The 25,601-nt window shown below is 42.6% G+C and overlaps 1 protein-coding gene across 2 annotated transcripts in view; it reads right to left on the bottom strand.

The window, feature by feature from the left end:
- The window catches only part of MAST4 (microtubule associated serine/threonine kinase family member 4), a 296,868-nt gene extending 271,764 nt beyond the window's left edge, over window positions 1-25,104 (bottom strand). Inside the window, exon 1 of one of the 2 annotated variants that reach the window (XM_032675468.1) lies at window positions 24,883-25,104. In XM_032675468.1, coding sequence (XP_032531359.1) covers window positions 24,883-25,104 — 222 coding nt within the window. The remainder of the gene's footprint in view (window positions 1-24,882) is intronic. The other variant, XM_032675476.1, reaches the window with a different exon arrangement.
- Between the last annotated feature and the right edge of the window lie 497 nt (window positions 25,105-25,601).

The following is a 25,601-nucleotide window of genomic DNA, read 5'->3' as shown; positions in this document are numbered from 1 at the left end:
AGGCCAATGCGAGATAGACAAATCCAGTTGCAAAAGGCACAGCAGAAAGACTCCTTAGGTGGTATTGACAGGACACAGTTCTTTCTGCATTGTCTTTTCTCCTCGAGAGTGATCCTGCATGTGTTCTCAAAGGAAGCAGCAGCGTTATAGATGGTGTGTCTCCAGACCTCCTGATTGGAGGCCAGAATAGACCAATGATGATAATCAATATGGCCAAGGTTGAGATGTTGTTTCAGGGAGTCCTTGTATCTCCTCTTCGGGGCTCCTCTCTTGCGGCAGCCAGTGGCAAGTCCGCCATAAAGCAGGATCTTAGGGAGGCAGTGGTCCTTCATCCTGGAGATGTGCCCTGCCCAGCGCAGCTGTGTTCTCAGTAACATTGTCTCAATACTCGTAACTGCTGCCTGTTCTAGAACAGATGTATTGGTCACATAATCTGACCAGTGGATGTTAAGGATTGTACGGAGACAGTGTTGATGGAAGAGTTCTAAGAGTTGCAGGTGGTGGCAGTAAATGACCCATGATTCAGATCAATATAAGAGAGTAGACAGCACAATGGCTCTGTAAACACTGATCTTTGTGTTTTTCTTCAGGTGTTTATTTCGCCATAATCTTTTATGGAGTTTTCCAAAAGCACTATATGCCTTTGCTAACCTGTTGTCTATCTCTCCTTCAATCTTATTATCCAAGGAGATGATGCTACGTAGGTAATTAAACTGCTGGACTGATTTGAGCTCTGATTCGCCAATGGTGATATGGGGATGATGGAAGACTTCCTGAGGTGCAGGTTAATAGAGAACTTCTGTCTTCTTCAAGCTGACTTCCAGCCCAAAAACCTCAGCAGCATCTGCAAAGCAGGATGTTAAACACTGCAGAGCTACTTCTGTGTGCGCAACGAGGGCAGCGGAATCAGCATAAAGCAGCTCCCGGACAAGATGGTTTAAGGTCTTAGGATGGGCCTTCAGTTACCTTAGGTTGAACAGGCTTCCATCAGTACGATATCGGATGTAGATACCATCTTCCTCATTGAGATCTGCCGTGGCCTTTTGGAGCATCATGCTGAAAAAGGCTGTGAATAGAGTTGGTGCAAGAATGCAGCCTTGTTTCACACCATTGGTTATTAGAAAGGGCTCAGAAAGTGCATTGCCATATCTGACTTGGCCATGCTGATCCTCAGGAAGTAAGATGATCATTTTAAGGAACTTGGGAGGACATCCTAAACGTTCCAAAATCTGCCATAGACCTTTTCTGCTCACAGTATCAAAAGCTTTGGTGAGGTCGACAAAGGTTACATAGAGACCTTTGTTCTGTTCCCTACACTTCTCTTGCAGTTGTCTGGGAACAAATACCATGTCTGTGGTACTCCTGTTGGCTCTGAAACCACACTTTCAGGTAGAAGTTCTTCTGTGATAGCGGGTATTAGTCTGTTCAAAAGTATTCTTGCCAGGATTTTACCAACAATGGAGAGCAGAGTAATACCATGGTAATTTGAACAGTCTAATGTATCTCCTTTCTTCTTATACAAAGTGATGATGACTGCATCATGAAGGTCTGATGGTAGTTTGCCTAGTTCCCAACAGCGCACCACAAACTCATGAAATTTAGCATGGAGTGCCTGGCCTCCATGCTTCCAGACTTCAGGTGGAATTCCATCAACCCCAGCTGCCTTGCCAGTTTTCACCTGCTGTATGGCCTTAAGAGTTTCTCCCATAGTAGGGGCAGTATCCAATTCATTCTTCACCGGTAGTTGTGTGATGGACTGAATTGCTGAGCCTTGAACTACACGGTTAATACTGAAAAGAGTCTGAAAATGTTCAGACCATCAATTCAGAATGGAGGTTTTATCTGTCAGAAGCATTTGCCCATCTGCGCTGAGTAGAGGGCTTTGGACCTGCTATGAAGGTCCATATGCTGTTTTCAGGGCCTCATAGAATCCTCTATGATCACCCATATCTGCACATAATTGAGTTTTTTCAGCTAGATCAATCCACCACTTGTTCTGGGTGTCACAAAGTTTCTGTTGGAGCTTGTTGCATGCAAGACGAAAGGCTGCTTTTCTTGCATGACAGGATGGCAGTGCAAGGTGTGCTTGGTGAGCAGATCTCTTCTTCCTCAGCAATTCCTGGATCTCTTGATTGTTTTCATCAAACCAGTCCTTGTTTTTCTTGAAGGAGAACCCTGAGGATTCTTCAGAGGACTGCAGGATGATATTTTTAATATGTTGCCAAAGTGATTCAGGAGAGGGACCTATGGAATGATTTTTGAGCCTAGTTTGAAGATTTGCCTGGAAGTTGTCTCTCACTGTAGCTGTTTGAAGATTGTTAACTTGGAGTCTCCTCCTTGGAATACTACCCCTTTTAGGTTTGAACTTAAGGTTGAAGTTAAGTTTACAATGCACAAAGCGGTGATCTGTTTGGCATTCTGCACTAGGCATCATGAGGGTATGACATCACGAACATCTCTCTGTCGCACCAAGACATAATCAATGAGGTGCCAATGCTTGGATCTAGGATGCATCCAGGTTGTCTTCAAACTACTTTTCTGCACAAAACTCTATCAGAAGGCATCCATTATCGTTGCAGTTTCCAACACGTTGCTTGCCTAATACTCCTTTCCATGCTTCAGAGTTCTTTCCTACTCTGGCGTTGAAATCACCAAGGATAATCTTGTCATCTGCAGGAACCTTTTGGGTAAGGCAGCGCAGGTCAGTGTAAAATTTATCTTTTTTGGTAGGATCAGCTTGGAGAGTTGGGGCATATATACTAAAGAGGACAACACTCCTTGTTGTGTAGTGGAAGGTGTAAGGAGATAATGCGATCAGAGTGACCTGTTGGTAGATTTTCAAGTTTAGGGACAATAGAGTTTTTAATCATGAAGTCAACTCCTGAGAGATGCTTTTCGGTTCTGGATTTACATCCGTTGATGTTGAGACATGACAGTTTGTGGGCAATTAGGGTAGAACGACACTCAGGATGTCCACTACTTGCAGTATCAAGCATGGTTCTGATGTTCCGGCATGCGAGTGTCAATTTGAACTTTGAAGTTCAAATTTGACACCTACCTTTGAAGGCAGGTATATGCCTTTGTCTCTTAATCTTTGTATGACCACATCAGAAGATGCCCGTTGGCTGCGGTTAACCAACCGGGTGAAGGGTGGAGATGAGCTTTGGTTAGGCCACCTTTTCTAGGCCCCTCTCCATATGGAGCAAGCAGTGCTCTCCTTGAAAAAGGCTGCTTGGTCATTCAGGATGCTGCCCAAAGAGACTGTCATCTCTGGGGTCAGTCTCAGGCAACCAACGTCCTGAACCGCCTGTATGCAGGGTTGGGTCTGCGGCTTCCAGTGCATCTTTCACCTGCCATTTTGACCCTCGCCTGTCGTTACAGGGCTGTACAGATGTGGGTAAAATCTTCAAGCCTGTGCAATGGATTTTTTAGGTGAGGCACAGCATGTGCAGAACTGGACCCAGCCTTTAATCCTAAGGTTCATCTGCCAGGGCCTAGGGAGCTTGGACAGTGACAGCGAGGTCCTCAGGACATAGGTTTAAATAGAGTATCCTTCTCTTGGATGGATGGTCTTACAGGGCTAAGCGAGCTCCAGCTGCCTGGGTTTGGAGTTAGAGTTGTCTTTCTCCTAGGATGACTGCTGGAAGGCTAGCGAGCCCATCCTGCGCATGGACACATTTTATCTGACTGTTCAGTTTTGACCTGTCTGGCATGGGAGACTGCCAAAGGCATATACCACCGCCAGCACAGCTTGCAACCTCATAAGGGCACACAAGCTTCTCCCCCACTAAAATGCTTAGAACAAGCCTTTCATTCCCCCCAGCCACTTACTTTTCCCCCAGCCACTTACACTCAAACCCAGAGATATTCCCAGGGACATTCCTTTGCCCTGAGCACCCTTTCAGGACACTATAATTCCGAAACAAATCGTTCCTGGGTAGTTGCCGCAGGTGAGCCAGAACACACCGTTCCCGGGCAGTAGCCACAGGCAAGCCAAAACACACGCCTCAGTAGCGTGGCGGCCGGATGGGCCAGGGGCATCCCTGGCATGGCGGCTGGCTGGGTTGGGGGCATCCCACAATTTTCTATGGCCTTCTAATTAAGCTAGACAAATATTTAAAAAGTTAATTTGCTAATGTTTGTCTCTAAAAAACAGATTACCAGATTCTAACCACGCTTTCTTGACCTCATTCTACCCCAATATAAAAGGAAAGTAATCATGGCTTTAAAATCTTGTCAGCATAAATTGCTTCATAGGGTCATATGGGACCAAGTCTTTTCAGTAGCCATGTCTATGCATGTTTACATGCTTCCACCTTAAAGCCCTTACCAGCATTTAAAAATCAGCTTCTCCTTCACTGATTCAATACCAATCTAATGCCTGTACATGGACCTAAAGCATGCAGTCAAGAGGTTCCTATCCCAACTTAAAATCCCTGCATCTCAATTTATAATGTTACCAAGTCTGAATGAAGTTTCTGATCATGACATCTCTAATCAGAGAGAAGTTTGAAAGGTGAATAGAAATCTGTTCCTGAGGCTGTAACAGGCTGTAATGGACACGACCAGTAGGAGGCTACATATAATATAGTTTTCTGCCTTCAGAAAGGAAGCCAATGGAGAGCAGGCCCAGATTCCTGCAAGTTTATCACACACCTCTCCAACATATACATGCAGAGAAATTGAGTATCTCGTAGAGACTTTATGACCTTTGAGACTATTAACTGGTGGTGACATCCTGGACATGATGGGCCATCACCATTACTGTCAGAGGGTAGGTTAATGACATGCTAATGGCATACTGTTCACAGTTCAACTTCCTCTGTATCGGAGAGGGTGCAGTCATTTTCTCTACCAGGATACACACTGACATACCTTAAAACGAGAGGGTGGGATGCTGTGCAGAGATTAATCATGTTTCCAAGCTCCAGGATTTTTACATGCATTCCTGAGCCCTCCAAAACCTGAACTTGAATTTCTAAGTAGCATTCACAACAGACTTGTTGTAAAGATAACAGAGATTAAAGATGTTCCTTTTCTTTCATTTCTCTGAATCTAGCTATCCTGACCACTCTGGAAACACCTTCAGTTTTCTAGTCAATCAGCATTTCACCAAAGGATAGACAATTTGAACCACAGTGTCTCAGATAAAGAGACTTGACTATTGAGAGAAACTCGTAACATTGTAATTTGGCTCAGTTCTCTCCTAGATAATGGTAGGTTAGGAACCCGTCCTGACGCTTTTGAACTTCAAATATTCGCTCGTTTTAAGAATTCTCAACTGTGGTCAAGCAAGAGACAAACTGAACACTTAATCAGAAGCAAACGGATATGAGAGTTTTATTCGAGGAATATCACTGTCCCATTAGCCAGTCATGCATAGGAATGCATTTGAATCTGTTCCATCTGCTGTGTATCACTAGCTGCTTTAAGAAAATAGGTTAGCACTAGGGTAGAACAAATAGCAGTTGTTTGCACAAACAGCAGTTTGGCCCTACTATGAAGTTGGTCCACTTACTATTTGTTAGATAAACAGCTATGCTTAAACATGCATTCCACATACAGCCATACACTCCCCTTTAGTATGCATATTTGGGAATAAGTACCACCATCCAAAACCTCAGGTGACATACACACTGGCTAAGTCTTTGTCTGAGGATACTGAAAAAAGACAACTTATAAAGACAACTAATGTGTTTGGGCAAGCAGAGAACAGACATAAGGAAGAAAAGAAAAGCTCAGTCAATTGACATCAGTGAGACTCAAATTTGGCAAGGTAATCAATCTGAAAACTCAGAAATTTTACAAGCAATCTCTTTTTTTTTTCTGCTTCTTCTTTTACAGGTATTCTCTCTGCAATGCAAAAGAGAAGTTTCTGGAAAAAATCTTCAATTCAGCGATTGGCTTGACAGATGCCCGGTATCTCAAATATCTAAAGTGTCTCCTAAACTAAAAACAGCTTGAATAGATGAAACTGTGCATCAAACTGCTTTTCCTTTTTACTGACAATCTTGAGGCCATATATGCCTGGACAACAATCCTTGCAAGAGAATTTTGGGAATTCCTGCAATTTGGTCACATAAAATGGACAGATTTTTTTCCCCACTTCTCTTTAATTATTGCAGTCAAAAACCAATGACAATAGGAAATAAACTTCAAGTAACTGAAACCCACAACAGCAGCTATACCAGACTACTGGTAATCAGCAGTAGCGAAGGTTACTTCAGCAGATATCATTCATGCAGTGGGCACATATTTTTTTTACGATACACCATTCTTACTCTTGATAACACTATGACCTTACAGTAACAAGCCAGTTCCTGGTATGCTAAAAAATTTGGATATTGCAGTTAGACACTGGTAACAACTGGCCCTTTTCTCAGCAGCCTTTCTTAACTGCATTACCTGAAGAAAAACAGTTATCAGCTGTCAGCAAAATTTTACCAGTAGCTTCCGTTGCTCTCCTATGCCCTATTTTCAATGAATGCATATCTTGTCAAAGGAAAAAAACAGCAGCAGAGATTTCAATGCCTGTATTGTTACCAAGAACTAAAACTTGACTGACTTGCATTCAAAATTCATCATCTTCTTATAGCACAGTGATTATAGATAATAAATGCATTCCTCCTTGGTCTACATACCCAAAACCACCGCTAGGCAGAAAGGAGAAACTGTTTTGATTCAGACTGTGAGACTAGGGGAGAATAAACAACATCTCACTAGAAGCATAATGCTACTATGAAAAGACTTCTATGCATGGCAGCTCTTTAGCAGATGAAATTACTGATACAGAGGTGATATGCTAATCCACATCCTGGAAAGTAATTACACAGTGCACAAGATAGCTCCAAAAATTAACCAAAAAAAAACCAAAACCAAACAACCCCAAAAAAAGTTAAACCCATAACCCTTTCCAGACTCCCATACTTCATTTTTTTTCAGGTCGCTCATACAACCACACAAACAATTTAAACAGATTTAACACACAGATTTAAACAGTTTGAAGGTAAAACATCTGCTAGCACCTGCATATCTTCTGCTCAAAAGTTTACCTTATGGGTATGTACATAAGAACTTGCTACTGACATTGCAACTAAACTAGCCGTATTCCATCAAAATCATTAAATTAGGTCAATGCAAGTAAGCCAACTATTCTTCTTCCTCTTTGTTTTTAAGTAGTCAAGATAACTCTTACTTGACTTGTAAAAAGTACTTACCTCTCCACCTCTACAATATCTTTTAAACAAAGATAACCAACTTCAGCATCCAACTGAACACATATACCTCTGGAATTGAAGCATCAATAAAGAATTCTACTGTATAGAAAAAAGCTTACATAATTCATCTAAGGAAACAAGCACTGGTGGCTGAATTAAGGCAAGAATCACCACCCACAGAAGATAAAAGTAGCAAAAACTAGTGTGGAGAAAAATAAACTAAAAATACAGGGAAGGAAAAAAGCCATCTCTACAAAACCAATTCTGTAGAGGCTTAAACCTATACCAGGGCTATAACATAGCTGATAAATCAGCCATGCTACTAAGTGCTCAAGGCTGAAGCCAGGCATAGAGTAACAAAATGAAAGCACCAAATCGCAACTCCATGCAGGTGCACGGCTGCATATATTCATCATGCCACATGAACATGGAATCAAGTCATCAAACTGGACAACCTCAGGCCAGCGTGCTGCACACCACCACAGACAACCTAAACACAAGGTCCGCACTGCAGGTTCCTTATCTTACCGCTGCAACATTCTTTTAAGCTTGCCCTTGTCCTCCTGCAGAAAGCCAGTTTATAATCAAGAGAACCATGGAAAAACAGATGGCTTTCTTGTACCTCTCCTGAGAGCACACCTATTAAGAGAAAAATATACCTTAATGCAACTAGTCACAGCATTCTCAATCTTCATATAAAATTACAGTGTGATTCTGGCCTCAATGAAACTCAAATCCTAAACCCATACAGAAGTACCCATTAACGAGGTTGACTGATTTAAGAAGAGCAAAAAATTTTAAATCCTTGGCAATAAGATGGCCAGTGAATCCAGCTTCAGAACAGGCAAACCCTCAACTTTTGCCATATTATAGGCTTTTTCTGGCAATTTTTCTTTATAAAGCTAAAAATACTATAAAAAAAAGGGTTTAATTAATGCTATGTTCCCATGCCACATACTACAACTCTTAAGATACTTATAACATCCACCTTAGATAAATTCAACACGTTTTTCAAAAATTCATTGAAATAAAATGTACACTCTAAATATCGATTTGATTTTTAAAGACCTCCCAACTTACCCCATTTATTAACGTAATCCTGCCCCGTTGTAGTAGAAAAGGAAGTTATACCTTCACATAAATGAACCAACAGGCAGCAGTGAGGCTGCAGTAATAGCTGAGAGACTGTGAGAGATAATAAAATTTTTTCAAGCTCTCATCTATTTCACATTATCTATAGTATTATTTTATCTTCTCCCTAAATAAAATAGAAGTCTTACCTTTTCACACAGTAAAAGTACATCTCACTTTGGAGATGCACCCAGTTCAAACGTAACACTGTATTATGAAATCAGTATTGATGTCGCTGTTTACAGTTAGCAGTTTTCAAAACACAGATTTTTCTTCTTACAAGATGACAACCGACAAACAAACATACCCTGTAGTGCTACAGGAATAGCTGTTAAAGTCACATACCTGAACACACTTATGTTCAGCTCTACAGAACTCAGCAGTACCCACTTCCCTATATACAGTTGGGGACTTCAGGGGGAGAAAAAGCTAGAAAAACATTTTACACATAACTTAAGTGACATTCCAAACATACTGTTTCATGCACAGCTCTTCCCTAAAGGAGCAGTGACATAATTGCATACCTATTGCAAATAACAAAACACTCACAGACCCACTCCTTATTTCAGTGGCAGTACTGGCATCATTTGGAAACGAACATCAGTGGCCACTTTCAACAGCTCTGCAGACAGGACATTATCTTGTTTCAACTTTACTACTCATAAGATATGCAGATATTACAAAACGTGTGAAGTAATTTCTTGGAACTGTTACATGGCAACACCACCAAGCACACTTAGAGGAAAAAAAATTCTATAACCAGGAAGCCAAAAGCCCAGTACTGGTTATCAAGGTGGATGTTTGAAGAGCTAAACACATTTAACTGTAAACCCAGCATAAGTTTATAAGGCTGCATTCAGGAAAGAATACATATATATATATATACACATATATTTGCAAACTGAGCAGAGTTTCAGCTGCTAACCTGTGTCAGCTAAAAGTACACGGAGCTACATCTACCTAAATGCATGTAACAACTGTTTTTCAGACAGTTTCCTTTTAGAAAGTTTTTGAAATGCAATATATATATAAACTAAGAACCGGAGGCTTTGGCCAGCTGCCGGCCACCAACCCAGCCATTCTCTCCCTCCCCTCCTCAAAAAGACAGCGGAAAAAACCAGATGGAGGAGTTCATGAGTCAAAATATAGACAGAGATCCTTTACCAATTACTATCAAAACAGGTTCAACCTGGGGGAAATTAATTTAGTTTATTCCAAATTAAAAGACAGCTGGCTAATGAGAAACAAAGACTAATTAAAAGCAACCCCTACCTTTTCCAAAGCCCAACTTCACTCCTTAATTTCCAACTCCTCTACCTCTTCCCTCCCAAGCAATGAAGTGAATTGGGAATGGACACTGGAGTCATTCAATAACAGCTGCTCTTTGTCACTCCTTCCTCTTCACACTTTTGCCCTGCTCATAATAGAGGGCACCCCTGCGGCCCCCAGCTGCCAGCACCTGGCCACCCACACCCAGTACAACTGCACTTTTTGAATGGAAAAAACTTGAGAAGGACTTCATGTCCTTACTGAAGCTCACCAAATACAACAGATTTACACAGGTGTTCATGAGCCCCAAACTTGTATTCCAGCTTTAGAGACCTGAGGAAGGTAGACAGCTTGCCGTTTTGCCAGGCAAGGGAGATTTTTATTTTTATTTATAGACACTCCCAACAAACCTCGCCTGCAGCTGTCAAGACTAAACTCTGCAAAGACACCTTTCAGTCACTAACAGCACAGGACATGAAAGTGGACAGGAAAACCAGAACTTCATTCCTTGTGACAATTTCAGCCAGATACTAGGAAGCCTCAAAACTAGCAGCGTTACATCTATATGTAACCAAGAGCCAAGCAATGAAGGCTCAACCACTTGTGTTACCTCCATCCAATGCTGGGTTTGCCTCATGACATTTTACGTGACCTTACATTTTGTGTCCACATATCCACAAAGATGCACTTAAGCAAGAGCCAACAGGCAAGAACACTCGAGTATGCATGATGAGCACAATAAAGTAAACCAGATAATGACAGTTTTGATACAAAAGTCTTGTTATAAAAGCCTTCCAAGTGCTTTAGTGGTTAGTTATAGAGTGCTGAGCTATAACCCCAAAAACTCAGGAGCTGTGATGAAGTGAACACCAATGTACAGGACACTACTCAAACTTCAGAAGGCCTTCTAATACATCTTCTGCAAATGCAGTTACCAGAATTAGTTTAAGTGCTATGTCTGTAGGATAAAACCTTCAAAGTCATTTCCCCCCCACACCACTTTCGCTTACATTATTTGGATCCTTAAAGTACATGCTTATGCTTATAAAAATCCCACAGGAAGAGTTATAATTCTTCAAGCACTATGGGAAATGAATACAGCCATACCACATATTTTTACATACATCAGTCAATATATGCTCAGTAATATTGAAAAAAAAAGCTTATTCTGAAGGTTTCTAGTATGCAAGTATCATTAACCCACTGAAGATCAATTATCTCCTACATGTGTGCACTAAAAGTGTGTGGTTTCAGGGGAGTCCTCCAATCTTAGGATCTAGCTTTATACTTAGGGTAAACAAACATCTATTGTTATGGGATGTCTTTTGCCCACAGGTTTATTGAAGCAGCTTAACTGGCTTTATTTGGTTACTATCAGAACAAGTAGAGACATTGCACAGTTATCTACAGCAAACTGCAGGAGGCATCTGTTAGCAGTACCATCAGAAGTGAAAACAGGCCAAGCCATTGTACTTTCCACACTTGCTAAAGTATAGGGAAGACTGTGTATTTTTCCATGTTTGTTTACGAACATATAACATCTTTAAGAATTAAAATCATGCACAGTGGTATTGCTTTGTCTCCTAGGAGACTGGGCAAATCTATTTAAAGGCAAAACCCTAAACATAAGGAAGAAACTACCAAAGACTAACCACAGGTAGGAAGAAAGTTCCTACTCAAAAAAATTAAGGCAGACAGAAAACGTAGCCTTAGATAGGTAAGGCATCTAGGAGGTGGATTACCAAACTCAAATCTAAACAGAAAGGATTAACAGACTAACCATCTGTTAAATCTCTCATGAAAGCACTTTACCTCAGCAATAACTAGTGAGGACAGTGGGATTAATGACTAATGAAAAACACCACACCCCATCAGAAATTTCAACTGAAATTATTTTGTATCTACAGTATAACTGAAGCTGTAATGGCAGCTCTTGCAGACACACTCAAGTTTATGCAGAAAAAACTGTCCATGAATCAACTGCTGCCTGAAACTCAGCACTTATTTTGCCAGGCCCAATCACGAACTTCTGGTGGCTAAATGGGGCAACACCATCAATACCCAAGTCAGCAAGGTTTCTACCAGCCTCTAATAAACCCTGAGGCTTACCTAGCTCCTGTACAACTGCCAGTGTACCGGGTCATCAAGCCCAGGGATCAGGCTAGTGCTCATCTCAAGTCATTTCCTCCAAACACGTACAATGTGAACATTGTCCTCAACAACATTTCATACCACAGATCCATTCCCTTTGCTTTGTGGTACTTGGTTACGTAGGCAAGGTTCTTTGTAACAACTGTTTCCTCATTTGTTTTGTAGGAACTAGATTTCTGCAAAAAGCCTATCTTCATATAAGGCTCATCAGACAACTGCAGGATCCTTTTTCCAGAAGCTGTACATACGAAGTTTTAGTGCCAAAATTACTTTCTGCAACACAATCTACTAAAGCTCCCAAAAGGAAAGAATTAAAGGAAAAGCATTAATAACAAATAGATCACTAGCATGGAAATATTTTTTTTATAATAGCAGTAGGGTTTTTTCTTCTAAAGAAATTCAAAAAGCATGGAAGATTTCACTAAGTGCAACTAGACATGGGCGAGATACTAACACACCCTTACCTTGAAAAACACTCCCAACTTGTCCTGGATTAAAGCCCAGGTCCTCCAAGATGTTTAGTTTGCTCATTCCAATTCTGTCTTTGTTTTCCACTGACTGATTTATGAGTTAATATATCTACATTTTTCATCTGCAGTTTCTGCAATTTTCTCAATTTAATTACCACATCAAAAAAACACACTACTTATGAGAGTCTTACTGGGAAAGCACACCTGGAATGAAAGTGCTTTAGCTCCAACTGCTATAAAACCTGTCTCTACCTACTTGTAAGTCACCATGGCATGTGTAAGTGCAAGGCTATTCCTCTGTTGTGCACAAGGTATATGATGCCACAGTTTCTGGCACAGTCACTCTCTTGGGCAGCATGCAGGTGAGGTAATGCAGGGCTTGCACCTCCCTGCTGTTTGAGTGGCTAACCGACACACCAAAGTTCAGATGTATTTTTCCTCACCCTCAAATAAGCTTACACATAAAGCACCTGATAGTGTGGCTTTAAGTCTTTGACTATTTTTAACATATTTCTTCCTTTGATTTGTGTCCAACGGTCCTGTTAACACAATGCTAATAGTAACAGAAGCACACAGATTATTGAACACTATGGAGAACTTTTTCCTCTAGTGTATCTCATTATACCTTCCTTAACCTAACCTCTCTCTTCCTCCTCCTCCTCTCACATCTTTACCCTACTTTAACTGTAGGACTACTGCTGTTTGAATGTAAACCTTAAAGTTTCAGTTGCTTCAATTTTCAGTCAGTAGTTATTACCTCTGATGAGATCTTAAAACTATGCATGCTGAGTTTGGGTGGAAGCAAACCAGGGGAGACCACAAAAATAGTTGCCAGGAGGGAAGGAAGCATAGTGATAGTATTGTACACCACTACGGATATTGGAGGAGCTGTTGACTCCCTTGAAGGCCTGGAGGGCCTGCAGAGACCTTGACAAATTAGAGGGCTGGGCAATCACCAACCCTATGAAGTTCAACAAGTGAAAAGTGCCAAATTCTTCATCTGGGATGGGGCAACACTGGATGTTCGTACAGACTGCGGAGTGAGATGCTGGAAAGCAGTGCCACAGAAAGGGACCTGGGAGCCTTGGCTGAGGGCAAGTTGAATATGAGTCAGCAGTGCCCTGGCAGCCAGGAGGGCCAACCGTGTCCTGGGGGCATCAGGCAAAGCATCGCCAACCGGTCGAGGGAGGGGACTGTCCCACTCTGCTCTGACCTGGTGTGGCCTCACCTTGAATATTGTGTGCAGTTTTGGGTGCCACAATATAAGAAAGATATTAAGCCATCAGAAAGTGTCCAAAGGAGGACAATAAAGATGGTGAAGGGCCTTGAGGGGAAGCTGTATGAGGAGCAGCTGAGGTCACTTGGTGTGTTCAGCCTGGAGAAGAGAAGACTGAGGGGAGACCTCACTGTAATCTGCAACTTCCTCATGAAGGGGAGGAGGCTCTTCTCTGTGGTGACCAGTGACAGAATCTAAGGGAATGGCCTTATGTTGTGTCAAGGAAGCTTTAGGTTGGATATTACTAGAGAGTAATCACCCAGAGAGTATCACCCAGAGAGTATCACCCAGAGAGTATCACCCAGAGAGTATCACCCAGAGAGTATCACCCAGAGAGTATCACCCAGAGAGTATCACCCAGAGAGTATCACCCAGAGAGTAGCAGGGCACTGGAACAGGCTCCCCAGAGAGCGGGTCACAGCACCAAGCCTGACAGAGTCTGAGAAGCATTTGGATAATACTCTCAGGCACATGGTGTGACTCTTGGGAATGGTCCTGTGCACGGCGAGGAGTTGGATCCTTGTGGGTCCCTTCCAACCCAGCATATTCTGTGATTCTGTGATATTCTTTAATTCATGTCTTCTTTCATAGAATCATAGAATCACTGAAGTTGGAAAAGATCTTTAGGATCATCAAAGCCAACCATTAACCCAGCCTGTCAACTGCACCACTAATTCATGGCTAGGCTTCGCGAACGAAGATTTGGGAAGGCTCTATCCACATTTGCTACAGGCACGCTGGTGGCTTATGAGGCCAATACGTGACAGACATATCCAATTGCAAAAGGCGCAGCAGAAAGACTCTTTAGATGGTGTAATCTGCAAGACACGGTTCTTTCTGCGTTGCCTTTTCTCCTCGAGAGTGATCCTGCGTGTGTTCTCAAAGGAGACGGCTGCGTTATAGATGGCGTGTCTCCAGGCCTCCCGATTGGAGGCCAGAGTAGACCAGTTATGATGATCAATATGGCCAAGGCTGAGATGTTGTTTCAGGGAGTCCTTGAATCTCTTCTTCGGGGCTCCTCTCTTGCGGCAGCCAGTGGCAAGTTCACCATAGAGCAGGATCTTAGGGAGGCGGTGGTCCTTCATCCTGGAGACGTGCCCTGCCCATCGCAGCTGCGTTCTCAGTAACATGGCCTCAATACTTGTGACAGCTGCTTGCTCTAGTACAGATGTATTGGTCACATAATCTGACCAGCGGATGTTAAGGATTGTACAGAGGCAGCGCTGATGGAAGCGTTCTAGGAGACGCAGGTGGTGGCTGTAGATGACCCATGATTCGGAACCATATAAGAAAGTAGACAACACTATGGCTTTGTAAACACTGATCTTGGTGCTTTTCTTCAAGTGTTTATTACGCCATACTCTTTTGTGGAGTTTTCCAAAAGCACTGTATGCCTTAGCTAACCTGTTGTCTATCTCTCCGTCGATCTTACCATCTGAGGAGATGAGGCTACCTAGGTAATTAAACTGCTGGACTGATTTGAGCTCTGATTGGCCAATGGTGATGTGGGGATGATGGAAGACTTCCTGAGGTGCAGGTTGATGGAGGACCTCTGTCTTCTTTAAGATGACTTCCAGCCCAAAAACCTCAGCAGCATCTGCAAAGCAGGATGTTAAACGCTGCAGGGCTGCTTCTGTGTGGGCAACAAGGGCGGCGTCATCAGCATAAAGCAGCTCCCAGACAAGATGGTTTAAGGTCTTGGTGTGGGCCTTCAGTCGCCTTAGATTGAATAGACTTCCATCAGTACGGTATCGAATGTAGATACCGTCCTGATCATCGAGGTCTGCTGTGGCCCTTTGGAGCATCATGCTAAAGAAGACGGTGAATAGGGTAGGAGCGAGAACGCAGCCTTGTTTCACACCATTCTTAATTAAAAAGGGCTCAGAAAGTGTGTTGCCATATCTGACCTGGCCATGCTGATGCTCATGGAGTGAGATGATCATTTTAAGGAACTTGGGGGTACAACCTAAATGTTCCAAAATCTGCCACAGACCTTTTCTGCTCACAGTATCAAAAGCCTAAACTACATCCCTAAGTACTACATCTCCACATCTTTTAAACAGCTCCATGCAACTACCTTAACACATAGTCAGTGTGAGTGTACATACATCCTCTCAGTATAATTCAGCAACCCTGAGCCCACACCATAATTCCAATACACAGTCTGTGGTTCAGTAAACTCAAGAACTCAATGAAACTCAAGAAAGTCAATGACTGTCCATGCTCCTCAATTGTGAATAAGTCATATGTCCAAGGTTAGTTCCTTGCTGCTTCAGCTAATCAGACTGTAACTTAGAACCACATTTTCTAAATGTATGTACAGCCAATTCATTATGCAGTATTCTGCTTCTTGCAGAGCTGCTCCAAGGAAATCAATTACATCTTTAACTCTGGAATGTGTTTTCCACTAGGGTAATGTATTAACGTCACGAGTATATGAACAAATGGTAAGAGGAAGGAACCTCTGATAAATTAAAACACATGCAGAAGCTTTACATTACCCATCTACTCATCAAAATTATAAAGATCCAATTGAGCTACAGGATTTCCCTGTGACCTTTTGTAAACAACCTATTCTGTTAGCTAGTCCAGAACAAAATATATCAGATTTGCCCTGCCCTTCCCTGTCATGTACTAGGCACAAAACCTGAAACACAGCATGAAAGTCATCCGAGGCATTTTTGTTATATGGCCTGAATAACAGCTTTACAAGACTGAGCCATAACTACAGCATCATTACATTCTAGTAAAAGTTTCCTGAGGTAACAATGAAAATCCAATTAGCAGTTTAGTGCAGTAGTTTATCTGCTCCATTCACCCCCAGCTCTCTTCCTCAGGATTGCAAGGCTATTAAAAAAATGGGATCATTAACAGTCAGGTGCAATTATTATACAGAGCCACTACCATGGCAGCATGGCCTCACAAAGGAAGCTTGTCACTCAGTATACAAGCATCATCCTCTGAAATAAAAAATATATAAATAAATATAAAAAGAATATATTGAGATATACACAGTTGTTACAATAAAACACTGTAAACTGTATCTAATACAGAAGTTTCTATGCCAGGCAACAATGAATTCATCTTTCCTCGCTATACAAGTTGTCATCCTGTAATCAGTTATTTTCATACACACTTAGTAATTTTGGAAGACCTTTTTTGTAGCTTGCATGTCGTTGGGGTTTTTTTGCTTTTCCTGAAAGTCACTTCCAGAGCTGTTTGATCAGAAAAGAAAAAAGAAATTTCTCTTTTTCTAGTTCAAGAGTGTACATGTTATTGGTTAAGAAAAAAGTCTTGCATTCATTCCTGGTTCCCAAATGAAATTTTAAGTAGTCAGTAAAGGAACCTATGGCAAGGGTAACCAGGGTGTTTATATAGCTGAACACTTGAGCTTTAACCCTTGGTATACTTGCAGTTCACTTCTGAACAACACAAATTCATCGGCTTAGTTACATTTGTAAAGGAAGGCAAGGTATTCATCCCACTGCTCCCTGGTTGAAGGTGGACAATCTTGACAAGAGCACGCCTTTTAGACAGAAAAGTGTTAAGTAAAACTACTTGGCTCCATAAACCAAAAGCTAAAACAGGTTCCTGTCTAGATTTCAAAGCAGAGCTCATTTGCCACCACTCTCCCGTGTCTCCTTTTCACCTATCTTGCCCCCAAATACCTGCATCTTTTTTTTTCTTCTTCTCTACTACAACAAAAAGAGCCATCAGCACTTTATGACTTTAAGCACCAGTCTCTCATAAGTCATTTATCTTAAAACCCAATACCACCCAACTATTAAAACATTTCAAAAAGACTTTTAAACTCCACAGCTGAAAGAGAAGAACTGATAAAACACAAATTTAAAGGCTGAAGCAATAAATGATAAAAATGGGATGTACAGGATGCGTGTCTTAGACTGCAGAGTATTTCAAGCTCACATCGTTGTTCTTAAAGAGGTTAGCAATGGCACAGTACTGCTGGTGATACCATGACACTGAGAAGCTCTCAACACAAGCTAGAATGCTGCTGTGCTCGGTACCATACCAATAAAAAACAAACAAACAAACAAAAATCAACCAGAAACAAACAAAAAAATTACTCTACATCCTTTCCTCTTTCACTTATCAAGCTGTTAAAAAGACTAGTATTTCTCTTAAGACAAAGCCCGAGCAAGTTAGTTTCCAACCCAGCAGCAGAACAGAACAGAAAGACCCTGCATTACTAAAGTTCCTAATAACCGGCACCTGATTTGTCATAATGGACATAAGAGAAAAACTCCAGCCTGGTGTCAGAGCAATTTTGCTTGAGAAAGCTGTAGCAGAAAACTTTACTTTAAGGATTCAGTTCACATTAGTCATCTTTTCAGAGTCATCATGCCGCTCTTCATAAGTCCCCCAATTCTGCATTTCAGAATTTTGCCTCTAAAATTAGGGTAAGTATTATTTTTCCCATGCCTTGTACAGAGGAGAATTGCTGGTTAATGTTAGCCAGCTCCACATAACACAAACAGATCAGAATCAGGTATCTGATAAGTATTAATGCTTCAGTATTGCAATCTTTGAGCACAGCTGTGCTTTGGGAATGGGGGGACAGAGTGCATAATTTACAACAAAATTAAGAGGAAATTACCCCATTAAATTAATTTGCAGTAAAAGGCTACCTAGCTGCTCAGCTCACTAGCTCAAGGATCTTCTCATTTGCACTGTGCTTAACCATGCTCATATTTTATGCCTCAAGACTTAGGACTCTCTAATCCCTCTGTGTAAACTCAACTTTACATGAGCTGTTACTGCTAGCAAAGCAGCCCACTACACAGAGCTTCCCCATAGTACAAGAGTTACCATCACATTGTTGTTACTAACGTTCTGTTCAAAGCAGCTTACATCTAACCAGAACACTGTCAAAGACAGCAGACTACGCTGGACTTAGGCTATACTCCTTCAACAGAGCTGCGGCTTTTCAGAAGAGATGTTACAGATGGACACAGAGATATTAAGGGATCCTTAATATTAGCCTCGGCACTGTGTCCTCCAGTCTGAAAAACCTAAAGAGTGCAAAAGGCCCCCTCAACTGTTTTTTCAAACCTGTTCAGATTTTGAAGACTGTAGTTATCAGGTCCTCACCCACCTCTTTCCAGAAGTATTTTCAGTATCTAAATAGCTCTGGCACATAAAACAACATATGCAACTCAATGCATGATTCTGCTTCTTCAGTTCTCACTTATTCCAGTTGAGAAGGAAGATAGATGCTCTAGTTATAGGCCTATTTATACCCACCAAATTCTTGAAAAGAAGATCCACAGAGCTGAAAACATTACTATTTTACAGATAGTCTCAAACCTCAGGCAACACCACATGGCCATATTAGATTAAGCCCTCAATCACATATCTCTCCTCATCCCAGAGTATTTCTGACATAATAAGGGTATATAACAGCATGCACCTTTAAAGGCTTATTCTGCACACAGAAGGTTTAAGGTACTAGACAAACATACATTTTTTCATACCAGAAGCAAATCAATAAAGTGTTTTACATGACTCTTGAGGCAGCCTACTCACTTAAGTTGTCAAGTATTTCACTTTATAGGTATCTTATCACAAACATATCGAAAAAAACAAAAACAATGCTATTAGTCTGGCTGACATGACACAACAACAGTTTTGCAGCTGCTCCAGGCTAGATAACTGTTTTATTTAATCCCACTGCAATAATTTTAACCCTGAGAAGAACAGATTTTTTTGATGGCATCACTACTCAGTATGATCTAAGGATCACACTCTAGCAATCAGGCTATTCATCTTTAGGTAGCTCTATCATTCAGGTATGCTACAACAGCAAAGGATCCATCACTGTCAGAGACAAGGAGGTCTGAAACAATTACAAGAAAAAACTACAGTATCTCCCACACAGCTCAAGCATATTCCATGGTTACTTCTGCAGCAGGACAAGTAGGAAGGGAAAGAGGTAACAAAAACATTACTACTAGGTTACAGTTAGGTCACAGTGACATTTTGACAGAACTACCACCATCTCCATTACACATAGCTGCACATGTAAACACTGCCATCACTTCACACACTCTCTGTTTACTTTATCCCCCAGTATTTTGATTTCCATCCCTCTCCCAAACTACACTACAGGTTTACTGGTGTGAAGATCTGGCAGACAATCTGTAGCTCTCTAGCGGACATACGTTAAAGGACAACTGTGTGAAAGATAAGATTCTACAGCAATACACGTGCGCTTCGCAGTGACGCAGGCCCGGACCAGCCCCGGGCACGTGCGTGGTGGCGCGGCCCGGCCTCAGGCGCTGGGGCCCGGCCTCGGGCGTGGAAAGGAGCGAGAGAGTGGGAGCTTCACCTGTGCGGACAGTGCCACTGCGGGAGGTGAGAGGGGGAGCCCCAGAGCACACAGAAGAGAAGGACAACTCCAAACCCGGGCAGATGGAGCTCGTCAGCCCTGTAAGGCCATCCATCTAAGAGAAAGACACTCTAAACAAACCTACGTTGCTGCCACTGTCCAAGCTCACTCGGTCCCGGCAGATGAACTTTAGGATTAAAGGGTGGGCTCAGTTCAGCACACAATGTGTCTCACCTAAAAAATCCATTGCGCAGGCTCGAAGGCCTTACCCGCATTTGCAAAGCCCTGTATCACCAGTGCGCTTGTAGCAAACGTGGGTAGAGACCTTTCCCAAATCTTCATTTGTGAAGACTGGCCATGATGATGACAGCAATACATTCTTTACCACCCTCTTCACATTGCTATGAATACTTTCATAACAAAATCTTAGCTTCCCGGTAATTAATTCTCACCATACAGTCCTCCTGAAACTGCAACAGATTGCAACATAAACAGCAAGGCAGATTCAGGAGAAGAGTTAGCTGCAACAGAAAAAGCTTCTATATTTCTTGCTCTGTGCATTGAGGTATCTTTTTTAATATATGTTACACACCATCTAGACAGTAGGAGAAAATGTACAGTAATCAACTTTAAAGGTCAATGGACATTTTTCATGAGAAATCTTGTCTTACACTGCTCATCATCTCAACTCTTATAAACTCGAACAGTTACTTCAGGGCCAAACATTTAATTTACAGATCAAGAAATGAAATTATTTGAGAACAAAATACCATAGTCTCACCCCCTCCTTTTTTTTTTTTTTGTGGGTAGTTTGAGGGGGGTTTTTTAAGCATCTAAAATAATGAAGACGATTCATTATGGTAATTCAGAAGACATTGGAATGTTCAGAAGCTATTGGATCCATTTCAGATCAAGACAGCTGTAATATATGGCAAAGTATTATTCTCTCTGAAAGAATTCTGATCTTTCCTGACTTTGGTAAGCAATGTGTAGTTACTGTGACAGGGTTTGTAGAAAGGTGAGCTCTTTCAGTAGATCACCTGAGTCAGACAGAAAAGACAGACAACTCCAAGACACACAATTTAACCTTCAGATCCTTGAGATTACTGATGTAGGCAAAGAATCCATAGGTTGCCTTCATCCTCTTAAGAAACAAGGTTAAACCATGTGAGCTCTCACCTACCCTGTAAAATACTAAGACCTGGAAGCCACCAACAAAAAAAGTATATCCCATGCTGGACTGCAAGACTGTGAAACATTTTGAATGAGAGAAACTAACGCAGCCAATGATATCTGGCACCATTTGCCTCAGTAAATTTCATAAAACATGTTTCCTGTTCATAGTCACTTTTTTGCCAAAAGAAAAACTAGTGTAGAGAAGATAGAAACACAGGAGAAAGCAACATGAGGAAAATCGTGGGGTTTTTTGCACTTATCCTGGTCCCCATAATGCTGGTCCATTTTACCTACCCACAGAGAGCAGAAGCAGAGAGATTACAACAGAAAACATGCTACTGCCCAGTCTCAACTCCTCCTTTGACAGCCAAACATTCTTTTCAGCAAAGAGAGTTCTGAAGAGAATACAGAATAATTAAAAAAACTAAACAACCATACTGCATCAGGAACATGCTGACCCATTGTCTACAAAGTATTTGCCTTGAGTGTCCTTCACCATGCAATTCCATCCTGCCTGCTCTGTCAGCTGTTAGCCACTCGCCTCAGAAGAGCATAGGCAAATAATGTCCTTGAATTGATTTGTGTTTCACGTTTGCTATCCACAGCACTTCACCACACAGATGTTCCAACAGCAAAGCACTTCTCAAATGAAATTAATGTTAAAGCCACATTTAATTCTCATGTGTCTAATATCTCAGATTAAGACATCAAAAACACTTCAGCAACTGATAGTCATAATCCCGTAAACTGTCATTTGTTCTTACTTACATGAAACGAGAGATTTCTTCAAGTATTTTTTAGCATTTTTTCAAGGTGAATATGCAACAGTAGAATGAAGTAATAACAACAGAGAATAAAAAAAAGTGATGTACTTTCTCTTCCCACCCCTCCCTTCCCTGTTTGCCTCCAGGAATTAACTCTTTCAGACACACCCATTAGAGGAGTTAACATACTTTCAGTTCTACAGTTTAATTTCAGAATATAAAAGAAACTGACCTACCCTAGATAACAGAATTAAGTTTCCTTCACTGAGCTGCAGAGATGAACCGTTCTTTTTGGTAGAGGAGAAATGTTCACATCATTCTTCAGAAAAAGACATAAAACTCATATGGACCACAAACTGTAAATTAGCAGGCTGGGCTACTTAAAAAACAACACTCCTTGAGAGATCTCTGAAATAATCTTCCTGTCCTAGCAGAAGTGGCAAGGCCTAAATCTGAGTATGGCATCCTGTTTTTTCAAATCATGCTTCCAGACAGATGTGAGCAGCTGGCAAATGTCCACAGGACAGCAATGAGAATGATCAAATGTCTGAAAACACATTCTATAGGGAAAGATGAAAGCCACTGGGGTTGTTCAGCCTAAAGAAGTCCAAGAGGAGACAAAGTCCAAGTTGTCAAGTATGTCATATACGATGTCACAGAAGAAGATAGTTCTACTGAAATAGCATACAAAATAGCAATGTGTATGGGAAAATATGCATGTTTTCTAACTACCCATTAGTTTGAAAATATTTTATATGTCATGGCTTGAAGAATTTACTGACAGCTAAAGTAGCAATAGAGGTAGCAGGACAATCTGTTTCACTGCTGTCTGAAGGATACCAAACAGTTGTGACAACAGATTTAATTCTGCTATGTTGGCAACAGAAAAAGGACAGAGCAAGAGGAGAAATGAAACCTGCCAGTGCAAAATCAAGAACCAGGGATCCATAAAATTAAAGAACTCAGTAACAGAACACTGCAGAGTACATCAATATTTTCACTATTTGACAGTAACTAAATAGGATATCAATGTGAAATCTTCAAGCACTTCTCTCAATGTTATACTTTCAGCAGGTGAAACACAAAGCAAGACCAAAATCATCTGTATGTATATCTTGGACCTTAGTCTTGCTTTTTTCCACTACCCTTAACAGTTTCAATGTGAATAGATGCTCTCTTGGTTTTAAATTAATATGTGTTCATTTATTTCTGCACTCTAATGCACTGTCGTGCCGTTGCACAAAACAATTATTATACCAATGGATTTGTCAGGTGGTTCTGCAGGTAGGCAGAAATTCAGCTGCAAGTGCTGGCTACACCAAAACGGAAGGACAGGCAAAACGAAAGCACAAAAATCACAGACAAAAAAAGTCTGGTTTCAGATAATGAAGGAATCTAGCAGAGGAGGAAAAAAAGGGAGCAAACAAGGTTGCATACTCTAAGCAAATTTTCCCACTACATTAACATGAGCTTATGCTGCTATCTTCTAGCATTACTAATTGCAAGATGGGGTATCAGACTGCCCATACAGAATTTCCTAATTCCAGTGAATTCAATTTTGAGTTATTTTTGGTCTTGCTTTCCCTATACTGTCAACTCAAAAAATGCCTTTAAATCATCTCCAAAGCATACACAGAAATAACCAGTCTTTACCAGAAGTCCACAGGTCTGCCAATGGCTCTGAGTTCAGCTAACTGAACAGAACACTTTGTATATTTCTACACGGTATTTTGCAGGCATACCAACTGAGCACCAAACCATCTAGACACCACACAGTTGTGGTAAGCACAGCCCCAAGCCCACACAGACCAGACCTGCTGAGAAGCAGGAAAAAATAATTACCTACCAGTGCACTCCATGCTAACAGCAGCTACAGAGCTCCTACTCAGTTTAGTGATTAAAGCAAGTTAACTATACACATAAAAATTGTGTGGATATATGCACATTCATTCTACTTCTATCATAAATGCACTTTGTTGTAAATACATTCGGCTCTTTGTGGGCTCATGCAGTTGAAAGAACCAAGGAACCTGAGCTAAGTTTCAGTATTTTAGAAAAAAAAAGAAGGGGGGGGGGGAATACAGAAAGTTATACTTAGTTTCAAGTCACTACGCTGTCTTACAGTTTTATCAATTTAACAGAGGAGGCGTCGGGGAACGAGGGGAAAACAGGAGCTACGCAGACAGCCATTACTGCAGAGGCAAACATTCCTGACAACCACAGCTTAACTAGTTGAAAATAACTTCAACCAGTTTAACAGATATTCCTTTAGAAATGTAAGGTTTCCGAAAAAAACATTTGCACATTCAGCAGCATAAAGGCACAGAATAAACACCACCTAAGAGTAAATTAAAAAGTTGACCACAACAAAAGGCACAAGTAAGACACACAAGAGATGATGAAGAGAAGTAAAACAGCAGTCAGACAGAACAATACACTTGGTTGGGGGTCACGGCACGAAATATCTTTAAAGAGTGTGAATCATGCAACAGTAAATAAATAACAAAAAAAAAAGTCTCAGACACAAAAGGGTCACTTTACTGTAACACAGTGGGCAGGTTGTTTTGTTTTAAGAGTGCAGTTAGAAGGTATTGCAGCGATCAGGAGGGGAGGGAGGGAACGACACGCGTATCCGCGTTATCACGCTACAGATCAATCACCCACTGAGCTCCTCCATAACCCACAGCCTGTCATTAGCTCTCAGAAGAGGATTATTGTAGTTTAGGGGCTTGCCCATCACTTCCGACATCGAAGAGTTTGCTTTAGAGAAACGCTATCCAAAGGTGACACGCTAGGAGAAAAAAAAAAAAAAAAAAAGCCAAGCTTTCCTGAAACAAAAAAATCCTGTCTCTATACAAAAACCTGCAACTCTCTATATCGGCAGCCAGAAGGGGCGAGAGGCGGGGAGCAGACACAGGAAGGCTTCGGGTTTAGCAGGGGAGACTGACGCGAAGCGGCTGCCCCCAGGTGGGCCCGCAGTGCTCCCCACCGCGGGCCGGCCGCGCTGGGCGGGGGCTCCCGGCGCGCCCCCGGTGCCTCGGGGCGGAAAAGCAGCAGCCACCGCCCCGGCCCCGCGCACCTCCTCATCCCGCTCCTCCAGCGAGGCGCCGTCCTCCGCTCGCCCGCCGGGGCTCGCCCGCTCCGCTGCAGCCGTCGCCCCGCCGGGGGCCGTCACCGCCCCGCCGCCGGACTCCCCCTCCTCGGAGAGAGTTTCAGAGCCAGAGGAGGAGTCGGAGCAAGAAGAGCCGACGTGGCCGGCGCCTCGCGCCCGCTCCGAAACCGCCGAAACTTTCTCCGCCATGTCCGCAGGCTCCGAGTGGTGCCGCCCGCACGTCCCGCCGGCGGCAGCACGTCCCCCGCCCCACGGAGCGTAGCGCGGCAGCGGCGCTCCCGGGCCGGGCCGGGCCGGGCCGGGCCAGGCACCGCGCTCCGGGTGGCGGGCGGTGCCTGCGGACGGGCGGGGCGGGTCGGGCTGGGCCGGGCGGAGCCAGCGCCGCGGAGGGCGGGCCCGGCGCGGCGGAGCCGTGGGAGGGAGGCAGGTAACCGTGATGGTCCTTCGCGGAGCGGGGTTTGAGGGATGGGGCTCACCGCCCGCTGCCCCTCGCTGCGAAAGGAGGCGGGACGGAGGGAGGGATGAAGAAGAGACGTCCCGCGGCCGGCGGTTCCTGACCCGGGCAGCCGGCGGAGCGGGGGCGGCAGCGCGATCTGCCAGAGCCCCCAGCCGGCCAGGAGCGCTCGGCGGTGCCGCAGCGAGCCGTGCTCCGGTCCCAAGCGATGTCACTGGGTTGAGTAGGGGCA

This window comes from Chiroxiphia lanceolata, chromosome Z (assembly GCF_009829145.1).
Source record: "Chiroxiphia lanceolata isolate bChiLan1 chromosome Z, bChiLan1.pri, whole genome shotgun sequence".
Classification (NCBI taxonomy): domain Eukaryota; kingdom Metazoa; phylum Chordata; class Aves; order Passeriformes; family Pipridae; genus Chiroxiphia; species Chiroxiphia lanceolata.
The sequence above is the reverse complement of the archived record's forward strand: the minus strand, read 5'-3'. Positions and strand labels throughout refer to the sequence as shown.